Source organism: Terrapene carolina, unplaced genomic scaffold, assembly GCF_002925995.2.
Source record: "Terrapene carolina triunguis isolate 2854851 unplaced genomic scaffold, T_m_triunguis-2.0 Scaffold448, whole genome shotgun sequence".
Taxonomy (NCBI): Eukaryota; Metazoa; Chordata; order Testudines; family Emydidae; genus Terrapene; species Terrapene triunguis.
Genome location: NW_020664799.1, coordinates 357,663 through 377,189, shown reverse-complemented (window position 1 = coordinate 377,189; position 19,527 = coordinate 357,663). Strand labels below are relative to the sequence as shown.

General features: G+C 46.4%; 1 protein-coding gene across 1 annotated transcript in view; it reads left to right on the top strand.

Annotated features, from left to right (window-relative positions):
- The window catches only part of LOC112106970 (zinc finger protein 271-like), a 60,530-nt gene that overhangs the window by 28,379 nt on the left and 12,624 nt on the right, over nucleotides 1–19,527 (top strand). The window contains exons 4-6 of the mRNA XM_029913090.1: nucleotides 3,148–3,261; nucleotides 4,772–5,789; nucleotides 7,734–7,757. Of these exons, the coding sequence (XP_029768950.1) occupies nucleotides 3,148–3,261; nucleotides 4,772–5,789; nucleotides 7,734–7,757 (1,156 nt within the window). The remainder of the gene's footprint in view (nucleotides 1–3,147; nucleotides 3,262–4,771; nucleotides 5,790–7,733; nucleotides 7,758–19,527) is intronic.

Genomic DNA, 19,527 nt, shown 5'->3' with positions numbered 1-19,527 from the left:
CCCAACCCCTGCCCCGTGCCCCCTCCTGCAGTCCGCACCCCTCCTCTGCCCCAATCCCTTGCCCTGAGCCCCTTCCTGCACACCGCATCCTCCTCCCACACCCCTCACTCCCTCCCACACCCCAAACCCCTGCCCTGCATACAGTTTCCCCACCCAGATATGGCCCTTGGCCCAAAAAGTTTGCCCACCCCTGCCCTAAAGGCTCAGAAAGCAGAAGGCAAATAAAAAGAACCCCAAAGCTGTTATTGTTACCGAATCTCATGGTTTTTGGTGAGCCCAACTCATGATTTTTGAACATCTGCAGCTGGCAATATGGTGAATAGCTCCAGGACTGATGGACACCTGGCCAAGTGGCTGCCCAGAGCCCTGGCTGGCAGCAGGGACAGGTTTCTCTGGAGGTTTCCCTCTGCTCAGAAAGGAGGGAAGGATCCTGGCCGATACCCCAGCCCCCTTTCTGTCCCAGGGGGAGCACAGGCCGGGGGTTGGGGAGGGGAGTCCATCAGCTGTGGCCACCAGAGGGCCATGGCCACGGGAGGGCGGCCACTCTCTCCATGACCAGATGATCTGGCTCTTTTTTTCCGGATATTGGGGGCTGAGCTTCCTGGGTCAGAGACGCTGCCGAATCTGTAACAAACAGCTGCTGCTCCCCAGCGGGGAGAGCCCTTCCTTAGCGCCCCTCTGTGTCCAGCTGGGGGGACTTTCTCCGGGGGCTGGAACCAGCCCCTGGGGCAGCCCCGGGCTCTGCCGACACCAGCCCGTGAGCCGGAGCCTGCAGGTGAGGGGAGAGTCCCGGGGGAAAGGGGCTGGGGCCGGTCAGGAAAGTGACTCTGCACCAACTGCCCCTCCTCGCCCCAGCTCCGCTCCCGGGCGGGGTCTGCGAGTCCCAGAGCTGCTGCCCTCCCTGACACCCCCCGGGCTCTGCCCCCCTGAGCGCCTGCAGGAGCCGAGCCAGCTCCGGGAGAGCGAACGCCCCGGGCCGAGCCAGGGACCTCTCCCGGGCAGAGTTTTCAGAACTCGGCGCGTTGGGTTCACCGTGGGAGCTGAGCGGTTTGGAGAATCCGGCTCCAATTGTGGGTGCTCAGCTCTTGGAAATATGCCCCCCGTCTCCCTGCCGGAGGGGTTGGGGAGTCAGAAACTAAAGCTGGGGATAGGAGTCGGGTTTGCCAAATGTCCAGACAACTTGGGAGCTCAAGTGCCAAATCCCACCTTAGGGAATGATACAGACACTTTCTTTCTCACTCTCACGCTGTTTTTTTTCTGGAAGCTGTTTACATAGACAAAGCTCCAGAAACTCTGACCATTAGTTAACCCCGGTGTAACGGGGGTGGACTGGAGAAGAAAGCTGTAACTTCGTAATCAGCTGTAACTTCGAAGAGGGGAGATCCGCTAGGCCATGACCGATCACCCCTAAGTTTTTGGCTTCTTTGACCTTAGTTTAGCACTATTTTGTTTTCCAGTTTTCAGGTATTATAGAAAAGCTCTTTATAGTCCTGTCCCCAGTTACCCTATGTCAGTGTATAAAAGCAATCCCAGGGAGCAGGGCTTTGGAGCTGTGCTCCGGCTCCGCTCCGGCTCCAGGCAAAAACCTTCTGCTCCGGGCTCCGCTCCAAAGCCCTGCCAGGGAGAACACACATCATTTATTTTGTATTGGGGTAGCACCTAGGCCAGGGACCAACTGTTTTGAGCAAACTTGCAGTAAATGACAGACCCTGTCCCAGCTACATTCAGACCCCTTCATTCCATGCAGGTACAGTACTTGGTGGGCTTTTTGATTTAACTGATAGGGGTATAACAAGAGCTAGTGCCTGGAATTTGAACCTGAAATGAGGTGCAGATATTTAATACTGAGGGAAATTAACCCTTGAAACTAGGGATGTGGTGGCTTCTCCATCACATAGTGTCTTTCCATAAGGACTGGGGGTCTATCAAAAAACTAGAGCACAGCCAGAAGATACCAGCCTGATGCAGGAATCAGTGGATAGTATTCTCGTTGCGCAGGGCACACCAGATGGCTATAATGTTTCCTTTTGGCTTTAAAATCTATGAATTTATTAATTTAATTTGATGATTCAAATGCATTTCTGTGCAGGTGACATCTTTCCAGTTAGATCTTTTTACAGCGTATTTAGCAGGTACTTATGCCTTGTGGCATCTTAGAGACTAATAAATTTATTTGGGCATAAGCTTTTGTGGGCTAAAACCCACTTCATCAGATGCATGGAGTGGAAAATACAGAGGCAGGTATAAATACACAGCACATGAAAAGATGGGAGTTGCCTTACCAAGTGGGGGATCAGTGCTAACGAGCCAATTCAATTAAGGTGGAAGTGGGCTAGTCTCAACAGTTGACAAGAAGGGGTGAATACCAAGGGAGGAAAAATCACTTTTGTAGTGCTAATGAGGCTAATGTAATCAAGGTGGCCGAGTTTCCAAGGGTGATTATTTTCAACAAAACTTAAGTGGTCAGAGAGTTCATTATAAAGTTGACGAATACTTCAAGTCACTCTTAGCACTTAGTGCTGGGCCTAAATCACTGATGCTCAGTGCTCTTTGAGGCGTGGCTAATTATTTCAAAGAGATACTGGCTCATCATCCAGATTTGAGCACATGAGAGGAGACAAAAATAGCCTGTGGAGTGGGTCTCAGGAGATCTGGATTCTCTCCTGGCCAAGCGTGTCCATGGGCAAGCTGCAGTATTTTCAGTTCCCATTTAGTCACATATATGAAGTGACCAGTTTATTAAAACTGCTCCTCTCCAGTTCACAGCCCCATAGTCCAAACTGCAGGGCCAGAAGACCTAGCCAGAGTATGAGGCACTCAGATGCTACAGTGATGGGACCACATCAGCACCAAGCTGGATAGCTTTGTCCAGAGCGTGACTCAGGTTATGATGCTAACTTATTAGGTTGCTATTTCTTCTTTGTCTTTGCACTTTTGTTCCCTATTGGAATTGTGTCTGATAGCACAAACACCCCAGGTGTGACTCTTGCTATGGTTTTGGTAAACATTTGTCCATGTTTCAGGATGAAACATTCCTGCATCAGCACAATGATGAGAGAGGAATGGGTTACATTTCAAGGAACTTTTTTGGAGTGACTCCTCAGAAATATGTAATGAACCTTCACCCATTGTCCTTCCCATGAACAGGGTTTCAGTTTCCTAAACCTCAGAGGATCCCTTGGATGGAGCAAGAGGAAAAGCCATGTGTCCCGGATCTCCAGGTCTCCTCGGAAGAGGAGATCCCAAGTGATGCTAGCACAGGTGAGAGATTTCCACAACAGTCCCGTGAGCTCCCCAGGTTCTATCTCATCTCATTCAGGACAAACAGCACGGGTTGGATCCTCATGGCAGACATCGCTCCTCTTAGCTACATAGATTCCAAGGCGAGAAGGGACCACTGTGATCATCTAGTCTGACCTCTTGCATAACAGGCTAGATAGTTCCTAGAGCAGATCAGTTAGAAAAACATCCAATCCTGATGTAAACATTGTCAGTGATAGAGAATCCACCACAGCCCTTGGTAGGTTGTTCCAATGGTTAATTACTGTCACCAGTAAAAATGTGTGCCTTATTTCCTGTCTGAATTTGTCTAGCTTCAACTTCCAGCCATTGGATCGTGTTAGACCTTTCTCTAATAATGAGCTCTAGCAAACATTTGCTCCCCATGTAGGTAATTATAGACTGTGATCAAGTCACCCCTTCACCTTCCCTTTGTTAAGCTAAATAGACTGAGCTCCTTGAGTCTGTCATTATAAGGCAGGTTTTCTAATTCTTTATCCCTCATTCTTGTGACTGTTCTCTTACCCCTCTCCTATTTATCTACATCCTTCTTGAATTGAGGGCACCAGAACTGGACACAAGATTCCAGCAGTGGTGGCACCAGTACCAAATACAGAGGTAAAATAACCTCCTGCTTGAGATATCCTTGTTTATGCACCCCTTTTGGCCACAGCATCACACTGAGAGCTCACATTCACCTCCACCCCTTTTTAGACTTTTTTAGAGTCACTGCTCCCAGAATAGAGCCCCCATCCCATAAGTATGGCCTGCATTCTTTGATTCTGGATGGATATAGTTACATTTAGCCACATTAAAATGTATATTGTCTGCTTGCACCCAGTTTATGAACCTGTTCAGATCTCTCTATATCAGTGACCTGTTCTCTTCTTTATTTCCACTCCCCCAGTTTTTGTGTGATCTACAAACAACATCAGTGATTTCTTTATGGTTTTCTCCAGGTCATTGATAAAAATGTTAAATAGTGCAGGCCCAAGAACCAATCCCTGCGGGACCTCACTGGAAACACAGCTGCTTGATGAGGATTCCCTATTTACAATTACATTTTAAGACCTATCAGTTAGCTAGATTTTAATTCATTTAATGTGTACCATGTTAATTTTATACCGTTCTAGTTTTTTAATCAAAATGTTGAGTGGTATCAAGTCAAACACCTTACAGAAGTCTAAATATATTACATCAACACTACCACCATTATCCTTCTTCCCATCTTCTGGAACTTCCCCAGTGGTCCAAGACTTATTGAAAATCAGCATTCCCACCCATCCAGCTCCTTCCCCTCTGAGTGTTCGGGTGGGATGTGGAAGCCAATTGACTCCCTCTTCTCTTGCCTTGAGGGAAGGGTGGGGGTGGTTTTTCAGTCTCCCCATCAGTTATTTTGTTGTTTTCCCTTCTCTCCTGTTCCTCTTTCTGAGGTTCCTTCCCCACGGCACAGGGACTGACTCCTGTCTGGATTCTCTCTCTGTCCCAGCAGGTGACGGGATGGTGAGTGAGAACGAGGAGAACCTTCAGCAGGAAAGTCCTGAGCCAGTGGAACTGCACAGGTCGGTAGCAGGAGAATGTGAAGGGAACGTTTCCCAAAGCCCTGACGAGGGAGAGGCCTGTGAGAGTGAGGACAGGTCAGAAGAGCAGCAGGTGGAGAAACTAGCTGTGCCCAGTCCCTGGGAGGGCAGCTACCAAGAGCTTGGAGATGCCCAGCAGGCCCTGCGGGGGGGTGGGAAGCAGAACATCTGTGCCGAATGCGGGAAGCACTTCTCCCGGCGCTCGCACCTCATCATCCACCAGCGCATCCACACAGGCGAGAAGCCCTACCAGTGCTCCGAATGCGGGCGCCGCTTCAGCCAGAGCTCCACGTTGATCAGCCACCAGCGCACCCACACGGGCGAGAAGCCCTACACCTGCCCCGACTGCGGGAGGAGCTTCAGCCAGAGCTCCACGCTGCTGACCCACCACCGTCTGCACACCGGGGAGACGCCCTACAAGTGCCTGGACTGCGGGAGGAGCTTCAGCCAGAACTCCACCTTCATCATCCACCAGCGCACCCACACCGGCGAGAAGCCCTACACCTGCCCCGACTGTGGCAAGAGCTTCAGCGTCAGCTCCTACCTCATCACACACAACCGGATCCACCGCGGCGAACGCCCCTACAAGTGCCCTGCCTGTGGGAAGGGCTTCATCGACAGCTCCACCTTCGTGCGGCACCAGCGCACGCACACAGCAGAGAAGCCCTACCGCTGTGCCGACTGTGGCAAGAGCTTCAGCCTCAGCTCCTACCTTGTGAAGCACCGCACCCTGCACACGGGTGAGCGGCCCTACAAGTGCACCGAGTGTGGGAAGCGCTTCGGCGAGAGCTCGGACCTGTTGCGGCACCATCGCACCCACACTGGCGACAGGCCCTTCCAGTGTGCCCAGTGTGGGAAGAGCTTCGGGGAGAGCTCCACGCTCACCCGTCACCAGAGGACCCACCTGGGCAAGGATGCACCCATCTACTAGCCACAATGCTTGGCACAGCCCCAGGGCCACGGGGCAACAGCTGCCCCCCTCAGCTGACTGACTGCAGAGGAGGCAGAAAAGAAACCCCCATGAGATCTCATTGCCCAGAGTCACCAGCTCTATTGATATTTGGTGTTTCTCTTATAAAGCCCCAGCTCACAGAGTCCTGTGTTCATTGCACAAGAATCTCTACTTTCACTTAAAGAGGGGGAAAAAGAAAGAAAGAAAAAGTGAGTTTTTAACCCTTATGGTTGTGGAGAAAACCCAGAAAATATGACTCTTGAGGGCTCACAAACCAGAAGTCAAAGGAAAAAAAAAGAACCACAAATGTATTGTATTGTTGTTTCAAATCTCCTGAGTTTTTGAGGGGGCGAGGGGCCTGACTCGTAATTTTTGAACGCTTTGGGTTGATGATGCTGCGTTGCAGGGCCAGAGCTGTTTTCTATGCCTTACCTAACTTTCTTGATTAGAACAAACAAGTTCTGACCATTATGTTTTCAATTAGTGGACCGTATTCACAAGAGTAACTACTGTAACAAAGTTTTAAATGGGAATTTCTTGGTTTTTTTTATTATTATTTTAAGAAAAATAGTATGTAAAAACATACTTCCCCAAGTTACTTGAATTCTACAGGTTCAACTGGAAGAGTTTACAAACCCCACAGACTGTGCTTGTAACTCTAAAGATCCTGCATCACTAGGAGTGGGTTTTGTATGGTATTGGCATTGGCTTGAAGGGGTTAATAGAACCCTGGTATTACTGTTACAGCATTAAATGGTTAATTGTGGTTTGCTTAAAGTCACGACTGGAGACACCCATTGTAATGACCATCACGAAATGCATTTCATCCTTTTATTAAAGCACACACAAACTATTAGCCATTGGAAGAACAATGTAACGAGGCATGTAGTGGATTCTCCATCAGCCGGAGTCTTTATATCAAGATCAGGTGTCTCTTTCTAAAAGATTTCTGGCTCAATCAGAAGGTATTGGTTGGATGCAGGAATTGTCGGGTTAGACTCTGCAGTCTGTGTTTATGCCAGAAATCAGACTTGATGATCAGAATGGCCCCTTCTGGCCTTAAGCTCTATGAATTGTAAAAAGGAAGTGCCGGATGGGAGTTTCAAAGCCGCACAGAGTATTTGGATGCCCCAGTCCCATTTAATTTAATAGGAGTTGGGCCTCCAGAACCTTTAGGCAGTTTTGAAAATCTTGACCTTAAAGCATTTGATATGTAAAAGGTGAAGTAAAACCTTATATGGGCAGTTTCCCTCATTCCCAATCCCCTAGACCGAGTAGACTCTTCTATAGAACAAACTTTTAGTTCTAGTATTATGGCCTAAAGTCAGTTGTAGCCTCTGACTAGCTGTTGCCACCAAGTGATACTGTTTCTTCTTATGACAAAACAAATGCACACACAGTTGGGAGAGATAAAAATAGCAGATGATAGCACAATGCAGCTTCTTTCTCTCTGCTTGTGATTGAATGGCTGTAGAATCGTGGGTACAGCTGCGCAGCACACAACTTAGCGGAAAGCTGACTGTATTTTCAAAATAAAAAAGCCTGGAGACTGGTGGCAACATGTTTGAGGCTTGTAAAATAATCATTCAAAAGTGCACTATTTTTTCCCCTCAATGTGGCACTGGTGTTGCAACTGCTGCCTTCTGACTGAACAGAGGAATTTTTCAGCATCTGGGTGAGTTTAACATGAAGCCCTGAACTAGCATCATGAACATTCGCGCTGAACAGAAGAGCAGCTCTGATAGCATCGGCTTATTAGCTTTTCTCTTCATTTAAACACTGTTCATCACCTGGAGCATTTGCTCCACTGGCTGTTTGCCTCGGTAAACACAGAGGGACCTCTGCTTCATGCAGTGATACAGCTTCAACACACGTGAAAAACTGGAACTGCCCCAATACATCCAGCATACTCCCCCCATTAGCCACTGCGACCTGGCAGACTTCCCGTAATTGGGTAAAGCATTATGTCTGTTTCTTCCCTCACTCCCTGGTGCGGCTCCACTGACTCCTGCCGGGTTATTCCCAATTTACACTGACTGACAGGGGAACCAGCCCTGGTGACTCCAGTGGGGTTACACCTGATTTACACCAGGATGAGCTAGAGGGAAATTGCCCCAGTGACTCCCAGTGGGGTTGCACCTGATATACACCAGGGTGAGTGGGAGGGGAGTTAGCCCCATTGTGTACAGCTTGCCTTCTTGGTCTGGCAATGCTGGGAGGGTGGAGTTATCCTGGCTAGGTGAGTCGGACTCTCGTTAGGCAGACGGTTGGAGGAGGAAGTTAGGGAAGAGGCAGGAAATCACAGGGAGGAAACTGGCACAGTAAGGAGGCAGTGACAGAGAGCGGGAACCTCTGGCTGCAGGATGCTTGGGAGTTAGCTAAAGCCAGCAGAAGTAGGGACGTTGTCTGGTTCCCACTCCAGGATGGGAACAGTAGGACAATGTAACAGAGGCCTCAGGAGCTCGTGGAAGCCCTTTATTGCAGGTTTTCAAAGGAAGCTGGGTAGCCACCTGCTCTGGATGGTTAAGGCTTGGTTTACAGAGTTAGGTCAACCTAATTATGACTGTCTCCACTAGAATGCGGATTCTGCCGAAGTCAGTGGCCTGCTCCACCAACATGACAACTCCATCTCCATGAGAGGCGTAGCGCTTATGTCGGTGTACTTAGGGTGATGCAGTGTCCGTGTAACACTGCGTTACTTACGTGGGCTGTCATTCTGTCGGCTCACAGCTGGAGCCCCCCCCCCCCAATTTTAACTAGTTACAATATATTTTCCTGTTTCAATGAAAACATGGAGCACTGTAGGGCCTTCTTACAGTATTAAACAGTAAATCACCATACACAACAATCCTTAATGTTACTGTACCCACTCCGGAATGGGGACCTTGCAGATATCAATGAATGTTAGGCGTTGGGTGATGGGTTCAGTCACAGAGACCCCCTTGGGGCTGTCACTTGATGTGCTGAGACTACCTCTGAGCCCGTTTTCCCTGCCAGCTTGGGACTTCAGAACCCTGTCTTGTTGAGCCAGATACACTAATCTGCTGCAACACAGACCCAGGGTCTGAACCACGTGCTCCAAACCTGCAGATTTAACTGAAAACAGCTTAAGAAGTGCTCCTGTCTCTAGCTCCCAATGGGATCCAAACCCCAAATGAATCCGCTTTACTCTGTATAAAGCTTATATAGGGTAAACTCATAAATTGTCCACCCTCTATAACACTGATAGAGAGATATGCACAGCTGTTTGCTCCCCCCGGTATTAATTACTTACTCTGGGTTAATTAATAAGCAAAAAGTGATTTTATTAAGTATAACAAGTAGGATTTAAGTGATTCCAAGTAATAACAGATGGAACAAAGCAAGTTACCAAGCAAAATAAAACAAAAACATGCAAGTCTAAGCCTAATACATTAAGAAACTATTTACAGATGAAATTTCACCCCCAGAGATGTTCCAATAAGCTTCTTTCACAGACTGGACTCCTTCCTAGTCTGAGTCAAGCAGTCACTCACACCCCCATAGTTACTGTCCTTTGTTGCAGTTTCTTTCAGGCATTTCTTTGGGGTGGGGAGGCCATCTCTTAAGCCAGCTGAAGACAAAATGGAGCGGCTTCCAGGGCCTTTTATATTCTCTCTTGTGGGCGGAAACCTCTTTGTTCTGTGCAAAGTCACAGCAACAAGATGAAGTTTGTAGCCACCTGGGCAAGTTACATATCTATAAATGATTCAGCTTTTTGCAGGCTGATGCCATTGTTTACATGTTAGTTTGAACATTCCCAGGAAAACTCACATGTGGATTGGCGTCTCCCAAAGTCCATTGTCAGTTAAGTGTTTCTTGATTGGGCACTTACTGAGAATAGGCCTTTCTCAAGAAGCTGACCAAATGCTTCACTGAGGCTACTTAGAATCAAAGACATTGAGAGCCAATATTTATAACTTCAAATACAAAAATGATACACACATACAGCCAGCATAATCATAACCAGTAAACTACAACCTTTCCATAGACACTGCACTTGATCTCTTCTGTACATGGTTGCAACCATGATCTATATGGTCACAGTTCATGTCAATAACGTCACAGGTTGTTTTTTTAAATTTTATTTTAAACATGTTTCTTTCACGCTTAAAGTTGTTGGTTTGTTTTGAAATAACCATAGTAAACACCCTACAAATATCCAGAGCTTTTAAATGTTTGATTGTTCTTACAGCAAATGCTTGTTTTATAAAAGTATGGTGGAGGTTTGTGAACCTTTGAAACATTTCAGTTTTGGGTTAGACCAGGGGTAGGCAACCTATAGCACGTGTGCCAAACGTGGCACGCGAGCTGATTTTCAGTGGCACTCACACTGCCCGGGTCCTGGCCACCACTCCGGGAGGCTCTGCATTTTAATTTAATTTTAAAAGAAGCTTCTTAGACATTTTAAAAACCTTATTTACTTTACATATAACAATAGTTTAGTTATATATTATAGACTTATAGAAAGAGAACTTCTAAAAACATTAAACTGTATTACTGGCACGTGAAACCTTAAATCAGAGTGAGTAAATGAAGACTAGGCACACCACTTCTGAAAGGTTGCTGACCCCTGGCTTGGACCCTTGTTTATTTTTGTAAATGTATTATTTTAAACTTTTAATGACTAAGTTGCTAGAAAGACTGACCCATAGCATTCAACCAACTCCTGGGGTTTTATTTAAACTGTCCAATAGCATTCTACGAAATCCTGAGGTTTTATTTCATTTGATATTTATCAGAGCTCACCATCCTCACCCACCCGCCTCCCTTATTGTGTGTGTGTACACCCATCAAACATCATTACTGATCACTAATATCTATAACTCTGATGGAAACAAGGGTGGATAATTACATCTAGACCTAGATCTACAGACTCGTTGAAGGCAACAGAGTCACCCCTGCTATTTCAGTGGGAATGTGGTTAAACCATCAGCTCAACAGGGTAAGGCAGCTCTATTGTACTCAAACACATCTCAAACACCCTTGTTTTATATAGAATATAGGAGCTTTTTTTAATTTATTTATTCCTTTATTTTAAACACATTTTTGTTGTTTTTGTGTCCTTCCTCCCCCAGCCCCGGAGTCTACTACACACATTTCAACTTTTTGCTGTAAATAGGTCTCTTTACACAAAGACATAATAGCTGGGTTCTCACAAACTATTTTGGTTTAAAAGACATACAGCCCCTTGAAAACAAACCAAGATGCTCCATCAAAACTTTTATCTTATTTAAGGGCCACACAGACCTTCTAACAGAAACACAGATAGTCACAAAGTTCTTTTCAATAGATACTTTTATTTACAGCTACCAAGATTTATATCGCATGTTTGTCCCCTCACCATTCTCTAACTTAATCCTTTTAGATTTCTTACAAATAGTTTTTTTCCTAAGCAGGGTTCTGTAACTTTTTGTGCGGACCAGACAGTCGATATAACACACTAAGCAGGTATCCTCTGGTTTGGTAATTTTCTTTAAAATACTGTCAGGATCTCAAGCACTTTGCATAGCATTTACCAAGGTCACCCCTTGTGCTAAATTTTCTTACATTAAGCACAGACATTGCATAGCATAACCTATGGCAATAACAGCATTTAATAAGCTTTCCAAACACAGGTTAGCACACAGGTCCCGGAGCTTGCAGTTTATATCCTCTGAAGTCCAAATCACAGTCATGGTGCTGTTGGCACCACAATCTTCCAAAACCTCCTCCCTAAGGCACTGATTAAGGACAGCATAAACAATAACACGTACAATAGAGAGCGTGACTTTTTATGCTCATGATGTGACACTGGCTCAGTTAGTTCTATGCTAAGGGTCCTCCTTAAATCCATATAGCCATCATCCTCGGTGTCCTTGTCAATGATTTGTACCAGCAAAAACAAGTTGGGCCCGACTCATCTTTGCTGTCTGATGCAACACTGTCCAGGGCCTCCGGGTCCTCTAGATAGGTGTTGAGAGGTTTTCAGAAAAGAAACAGATGTAAGCCCTTGCCAATTTTTTAGATTTACACAACCCCAGCTTGGTTCCTACCCCATTACACCCCATCCTCGACCGTCCCTTCTTAATCGTTCATTTAACTGCACAATGTCGTCTCTGTTCACCTTGTACATCGACGACTCCCATGAGTTGTGGACTCCTTCCTCCATGGGGGCGAATGATGAGAGGCCGTCACGCTCATCAGTCTTCCTCACAGGTGCTTGGGTTTCGGGCTCAGGTTCTGGTGTATCCATCAACGGCTGGGCCAAAGGGCTCCCCTCAGCCTCTCCCTCCTCCTTGGAACTGTCGCAGATGTAGTACTTTCTCTGCAGGTGGTTGAAGGCCCTCAAGCTAAAACAAAATCCAAAGTTCTCATGGGGGTGGTGAAGGAATCCATGTTTCCTCTCAGCGTTTCCATGATTTCTGAAACACACGTTCTTGAAATCAGATGGCCTTTTCTTTGTGGATCAGTATTGTTCCTGTGACTTTCCAGGCACCAGGACACTGAGTGGTTCAACACCCAAGTCCCTTTGTGGAGCTCATAGGCAGTGAGTTATATGGGCTCATGGTGCCCGGGCTCCAGCAATATTCAGGGCCCGGGAGCCCAGCTCCACCAATGTTCGGGGCCGGGTCTCTCCCCCCGCCCTGCCTGCCACCCCCCACACGCCTCCCCCGAGTGTCTCCCAGCCTCACTTGCTGCTCCCACTCGCCTTCCCGGGTCCCTGGAGCAGAGTGTCCTTGTCTCTCCCCTGCAGCTCCATGCTGCCTCCCTGCATCAACTGCCGTTGCAGGGTCCTAGTGCCCCCCCCCATCCACTACTGCCAGGGCAGGCTGACCCTGAGCCTGCCCTTCCCTCTCAGACCCTTTCATTTTCCAATGGGACCCTCCACCAGCACAGGGGGCCCCCCCACCTGCAGTCACCACTCCTGCCCCATGCTAGACAAGGGGCAGCCCCACCCCCAGTGAGGCTACAGTGAGGGGCAGCAGCAGGGGAGGAGGCGCACATGTGATGGCAACCCCCCCCCCCCGGCACCCACCATAGGGGAGGTGAGGGGGCTTCCTGTACCTGAGAGGGGTCCTAGGAGCACAGTGACAGTGGTGCGAGGTGAGTGTGGTGCAGGGGGGAAGTGGGGGGCTCCCCCCGAGCTCGCTGCTGCCTGTGGGAAGAGGGCTGGGGGGAATCCTCCTCTCTGGCCCTTGCCCCGGGGCAGCCTGTCTGCACCCCAAACTCATCCCCAGCCCTGTCCCCCCCAGAGCCCTCACCCTCTGCCCCAGCCTAGAGCTCCTCCCACACCCTAAACCCCTCATCCCCAGCCCCACCCCAGAGCCCTCACTCCCTGTACCCCAACCCTCTGCCCCAGCCTTGAGCCCCCTCCCACACCCCAAACCCCTCATCCCCAGCCCCACCCCAGAGCTCACACCCCCTGTACCCCAACCCTCTGCTCTAGCCCTCAGACCCCTCCCACACCCCAAACCCTTCAGCCACAGCCCTCACCCCCTAACCCCAGCCCTCTGCCTGAACTCCTCCCACACCCCAAACCCATCACCAGCCCTACCCCAGAGCCCTCACATTTTTACATTATTTTAAAAAATATACAGTAACTCCTCACTTAATGTTGTAGTTATGTGCCTGAAAAATGCTACTTTAAGTGAAACGATGTTAAGCGAATCCAATTTCCCCATAAGAATTAATGTAAATGAGGGGTTAGGTTCCAGGGATTTTTTTTTTTTTTTGCCAGACAAAAGACTATATATATATATATATATATACACACACACACACACACATATACACAGTATTAGTTTTAAACAAACAATTTAATACTGTACACAGCAATGATGATTGTGAGGCTTGGTTGAGGTGGAAGTCAGAGGGTGGGCTATTTCCCAGGGAATGCCTTACTGCTAAATGATGAACTAGTACTCGGCTGAGCCCTCAAGGGTTAACACATTGTTGTTAATGCAGCCTCACACTCTCTAAGGCAGCAGGAATGGAGGGGGGAGGGAGGAAGACAGCATGGCAGAGAGAGAGACAGAGACAGTGGTTTCCTCAGGAATTAAAATTAGGGAAGGTGTTCGAATTTACAGGGATGTGTGTGTCAGGGGTAAGACTGTGAGGGAATTTACAGGGGTGGGACTGTGAGGGTGAAGGTGGGTTGTATGGCACCATAGTAAAAACTGAAAAATGTTTCATGACCGTTTTATTAGATTTAACTGATGTTTGAAAATCATCACACAAATTAAAGTTGGCTACTCAAGCCTTCTATGAAGTACTATGTCTACATCCTTTTTGGTTTCTTGTTATAATTTTGCACAACTCTGTTAATGAACTTCTTGAATGCAAAGCATTCATCTTTGGTGGCTTCTCGTGTGTCCAGTACTTCCATTCCTTCAATTGATATGCTCATTAGTTCATTCACATGATCAGGCAGAGGGCGACTTCTTTCAGAACACAAAATTCTATTCAATGATGAAAAAGAACGCTCAACTGTAGCTGCTGTGACTGGGAGTAGCAAGAGATGAATTCCTACTTCTTTCATCCCAGGAAACAGAACACAATGATAAAAAAAGAAGTTGAAGTCAAATCTTCATTCATTCGTCATATGATATTCCACTCTGTGTTCAAATTCTCTATTCTGTCCTGATCACATGGCAGCCCCATTGCTGGTAGTGCCTCACTCCACTCAACTGTTGGTGTTTTATAGGACAGGCATCTGTAAAAGCTATGTAGAGGTTGAGTAGAATCTAGAAGTCACTGTTGTAGATTTTTAAGAATCAGGTCTGTGTACTTTTTCAGTTGTCTTAACAAACACTTCTTGTCTTCTTCACTTAAGGATTCAATATAAATGCCTTCATTAGTCAATTTCTGGACTGAAGTCTTTGCTTCTTCCAGTACTTTTTCAATGGATAGCTCTCTGATTGATCCAAATGTGGCTTCTATCGCTGGACAAAGATCTACTACTTTTGTAGCAGATGCCTGCATGGCATTGTTTAATGACCCAAGTGGTTTCAATAGTAGACTTACGAGAGCGAGAATGGCAATAGTGTTCTCTGAACGTAGTAGCAAAAGTAATCCACCACCCTCACTACTTAGATCCATCCCATATTGGTAGATACTTTCCAAAGCCAGTAATAACGGCTGGAGTAATTTTAAGACAACAGCCAAGGATCACTCATGAGAAAGCCAGCGAGTTTTCCCAGGTTGGACTAATTTGAACTTCAGTCCCAGTGTATATTCAGTCTTTTTGGACTCTTGCTGAAAAAAGAATATAATGAAGACATTAAATTTATAGCTTTTTTAAAGTCTTTTGAAGATTCTGCAGCTCGTGCTAGTTGGAGTAGATGGCCTCTGCAGTGTGTATGGGAGAGATTAGGGTTACACTTTTCTCTGAGCAAAGCTTGTACTCCACCATGTCTTCCAGAGAAGTTTGCAGCTCCATCAAATGCACAAGCAGCCATCTGTTTGGGGTCCAATTGACAAGCATTTAACTCTTCTAAGATGTGGATTGTCACAGATGCAGACGATGTGTCTTCTATAACTTGAACATCTAGAAATGCATCTACTGGCCTACCCCTGACATCAAGATAACGTGACTTAATACTTGATGCCCATTTGCATCAGTGCATTCATCAGCCATGTATGCAAATTTTTTGAATGTGGTGAGAGAGTTCTTCACTTTTTCAACTGTTGAGTCTTTCACTGTTGCACCGCATGCTTCTAGCCAGTCAGTTGAGTTTCTTGCAGAAAGATAGTGAGCATTTGCTGGTCTTGTTCGGAACCAGTGTTCAACTTCAGGATGAACAAGTGACTATGCACTTAACATTGGCCTCCAGTTTGTAGTGTGTGGTATCTCTTGCTTAAATAGAAAGTAGGATGCCACAGCCATGTTTGTTCGCATTAACTGTGTTGTGTCTCCAGCATTCTTAACAGCCTCATTAAGTACTTCTAAAATTGGCTTTGATAGTGGGCTTATAAGGCTTTCTGCATGTTGATGCACTCCAGAGGCCTGGTGTTTTGCAGCCTTTTCACGTAGTTTGTCAGCATTGGCTTTGCTGATTGGTTTGACAAACCAAGCTCCTCCACTTTTACCAATTATAGCATTGGGAAGTTTTCCTTCTTCGTAAGCTTCTTTGCAAGAGGTGCACCAGTAGCCATCTTTAGTAACTTCAATAAATGGGAACACTTTGACTGACAAACATCGGGAACTGCCTTTAGGTTTTGGAGACACTGTTTCTTCAGTAGGTAGCTGTATTTGTGCTTTGGGCTGGTCGGATGTAGATATACCACTTGAACCTTCAGATGATATGTTGATATATTCTTGGTTCTTGATGTGTTTTCTTCCCCTTGGTTAGTTTTTGAGGCCTTTGAGTAGAAAAATTGTTGTATTGTTTTTTGTCTTTTCATTTTCACTTTGACCTGCAACATATAAAAGAGATATGAATAAAGTAAATGTTTTGTTAGGATAATGCAAATTTAACATAAGGATAATGCAAGTTACACCAAAACACATAACAGGTCTAGATTTCTAAAAAATATATAAATTAAAAAAAATGTATTTAATTTAAATTGACTTTTGAAAAGTAAGCCACCATGGGATAAGAGGGAAGTCCTCTCATGGATCAGTAACTGGTTAAAAGATGGGAAACAAAGGGTAGGAATAAATTATCAGGTTTCAGAATGGAGAGAGATAAATAGTGGTATCCCTGAGGGGTTGGTACTGGGACCATTACTGTTCAACATATTCATAAATGATCTGGAAAAATGGGTAAACAGTGAGGTGGCAAAATTTGCAGATGATACAAAACTATTCAAAATAGTTAAGTCCCAGGCAGCCTGCAAAGAGTTACAAAGGGATCTCACAAAACTGGGTGACTGGGCAACAAAATGGCAGATGAAATTCAATGCTGATAAATGCAAAGTAATGCACATTGGAAAACAATCTCAACTATACATACAAAATAATGGAGTCTGAATTAGCTGTTAACACTCAAGAAAGAGATCTTGGAGTCATTGTGGATAGTTCTCTGAAAACATCCACTCAACGTGCAGCAGCAGTCAAAAAAGCAAACAGAATGTTGGGAATCATTAAGAAAGGGATAGATAATAAGACAGAAAATATCATATTGCCTCTATATAAGTCCATGGTACGTTCACACCTTGAATATAGGGTGACCAGACAGCAAGTGTGAAAAATCGGGACGGGGGTGGGGGGTAATAGGAGCCTATATAAGAAAGAGACCCAAAAATCGGTACTGTCCCTATAAAATCGGGACATCTGGTCACCCTACTTGAATACTGTGTGCAGATCTGATCACCCCATCCCAAAAAAGATATATTGGAATTGGAAAAGATACAGAGATGGGCAACTAAGGCCTTGGCTACACTTGAGAGTTACAGCGCAATAAAGCCGCCCACAGCGCTGTACCTCACTCCCTGTCCACACTGGCAAGGCACGTACAGCGCTGTGTCTCTGTGGCTACAGTGCTGCAGGTGCTCCACCTCCTCGAGAGGATTAACAGCTGCTGCGGAGTGGCTGAGACACTGCCGCTCCAGTGTAAACAGGGAGTAACCTTATTATGCAGTGATTGACCTCCAGAAACTCCCCATAATCCTTTTAACTGAAGCTTCCTCTCTTTGTTTTGTTGTGATTCCTCTCTCTGTTTTGTTGTGAACTCCAGACGCTCCGTTTTGGGAGCTGCTTATCAAAAAAACAAACACAGCTCCTGTTTGCTGTGGAATGAGTAGAGGCAGGCAGGGGGGCTCCCTTTGGAACGCCCACAGCTAGTGTTTGCTTGAAGAGAGAGGCGGCGCGGGGGGAGGGGGATTGGGGTCCATTTCGGCGAGCGGCTGCTTATCTGGTCTGTGAGAAAAAAACCAACAGTTGCTGTTTGCTTTCAGTGAGTGAGAGAGGGGTGGAGGAGGGAGGGGGGTCGGAACTTACAAGGCAGCATGCTGACACACTCTCAGCACTCCAAAAACCCACTCTCTCTCCCCCCGTGCTCCCTGTCACACTCCACCCCACCCCACCCCACCCCACCCTTTTGAAAAGCATATTGCAGCCACTTGAACACTGGGATAGCTGCCCATAATGCACCGCTCCCAATGCCGCTGCAAATGTGGCCATGACAGTGCGCTGGCAGCTGTCAGTGTGGACAGATTGCAGCGCTTTCCCTACTCAGCTATACGAAGACAGGTTTAACTCACAGCACTGTACAGCTGCGAGTGTAGCCATACCCTAAAATGATTAGGGGTATGAAACAGGAGGAGAGATTAAAATGACTGGGAGTTTTCAGCTTAGAAAAGAGACGACTAAGAGGGGATATGATAGAAGTCTATAAAATCTTGACTGGTGTGAAGAAAGTGAATAAGGAAATGTTATTTAATCCTTCACAGAACACAAGAACTAGCAGTCACCCAATGAAATTAATAGGCAGCAGGTTTTAAAAAAACAAAAGGAAGTACTTCTTCACACAACATAAAGTCAACCCGTGGAACTCTTTGCCAGGGGATGCTGTGAAGACCAAAACTATAACAGGATTAAAAAAAGAACTAGATAAATTCCTGAAGAATAGGTCCATCAGTGGCTATTAGCCAGGATGGGGAGGGAATGCAACACCATGCTCTGAGTGTCCCTAGCCTGTTTGCCAGAAGCTGGGAATGGGCAACAGGGGATGGATCACTTGATGATTCCCTGTTCTGTTCATTCCCTCTGAAGCACCTGGCCTTGACCACTGTCGAAAAACAGGATTTGGAGTCTCTGGCCAGGAGGGATTCCATAGCACAGTACACAGGAGAGCTGCCACCCTTCCCTTTATAGTTATGACACCCAGTATGACCATTCCTATGTAAAAATTAATTATAATAATAAAAATGTTTAGTACAGAAACTCCCCAACATAATGACCTCTCAAGATAGCAACGATGTGAGATAATAACCTTGGCAAATAATGCATTTTAAAAATCTTGGCCTACTAGGAAACATATTTATATAAGTTTCCATTCCCAGTCACAAATCTAGCATTCTGGAGCAAAGTCACTAAAATATAGTCCAACAAACAAATGTGTTTTTAACGTGCCTCTCACTTTTCCCTCCACCGCACTCCACTCACCGGTGTTGTCCTTGGTCAGTGGAGACTCAGAGTTCAGAGGTACTTTCACGTGAGTACACCTCCCAGGTGGGGGGCAAGAAGGCATCTTGCTCATTCCTCCAGCTGCTCACTGTTTGCTCTGGCCACTGCTGTTTGTTGTGCCACCGTTCACTCCACCACTTTCTTGCCAATGGCCCTGCGCAGTTACCTTCTGCTGCCACCTGCCACTGTGACCTCTGCAAGTTGATCTCTTGAGGTTCCACCCAGCTCTCAGTGATTTCAGCTGAGCTCTCAGTGGGGGAACCTCGCTGCTAGTGCAGTCTGGGCCGTCTCTTCCACAGAAACACTGTCCCTACAGCAGGACTAAGCACTTAGACCTGATTATCAGTGATTTCAGCTGCAGTGGTCACTTAACAGAACAAAAGACTATCTATGGAGCCTAGTCAGGTCCCCTCTCTCTTGATGCCCTCAATCAGCACAGGCTAAGTACAGTTCTACTGCCCTTTACTCATACAATAAGAACAACAACATTTCATCCCCTCCCGCATTCAAGTAATTTGTAACCCAACCCCAGCCAAAATCTATCACTTGGGCAACACAGCTCTGTTTGCTGGATACCTAGGTAGATT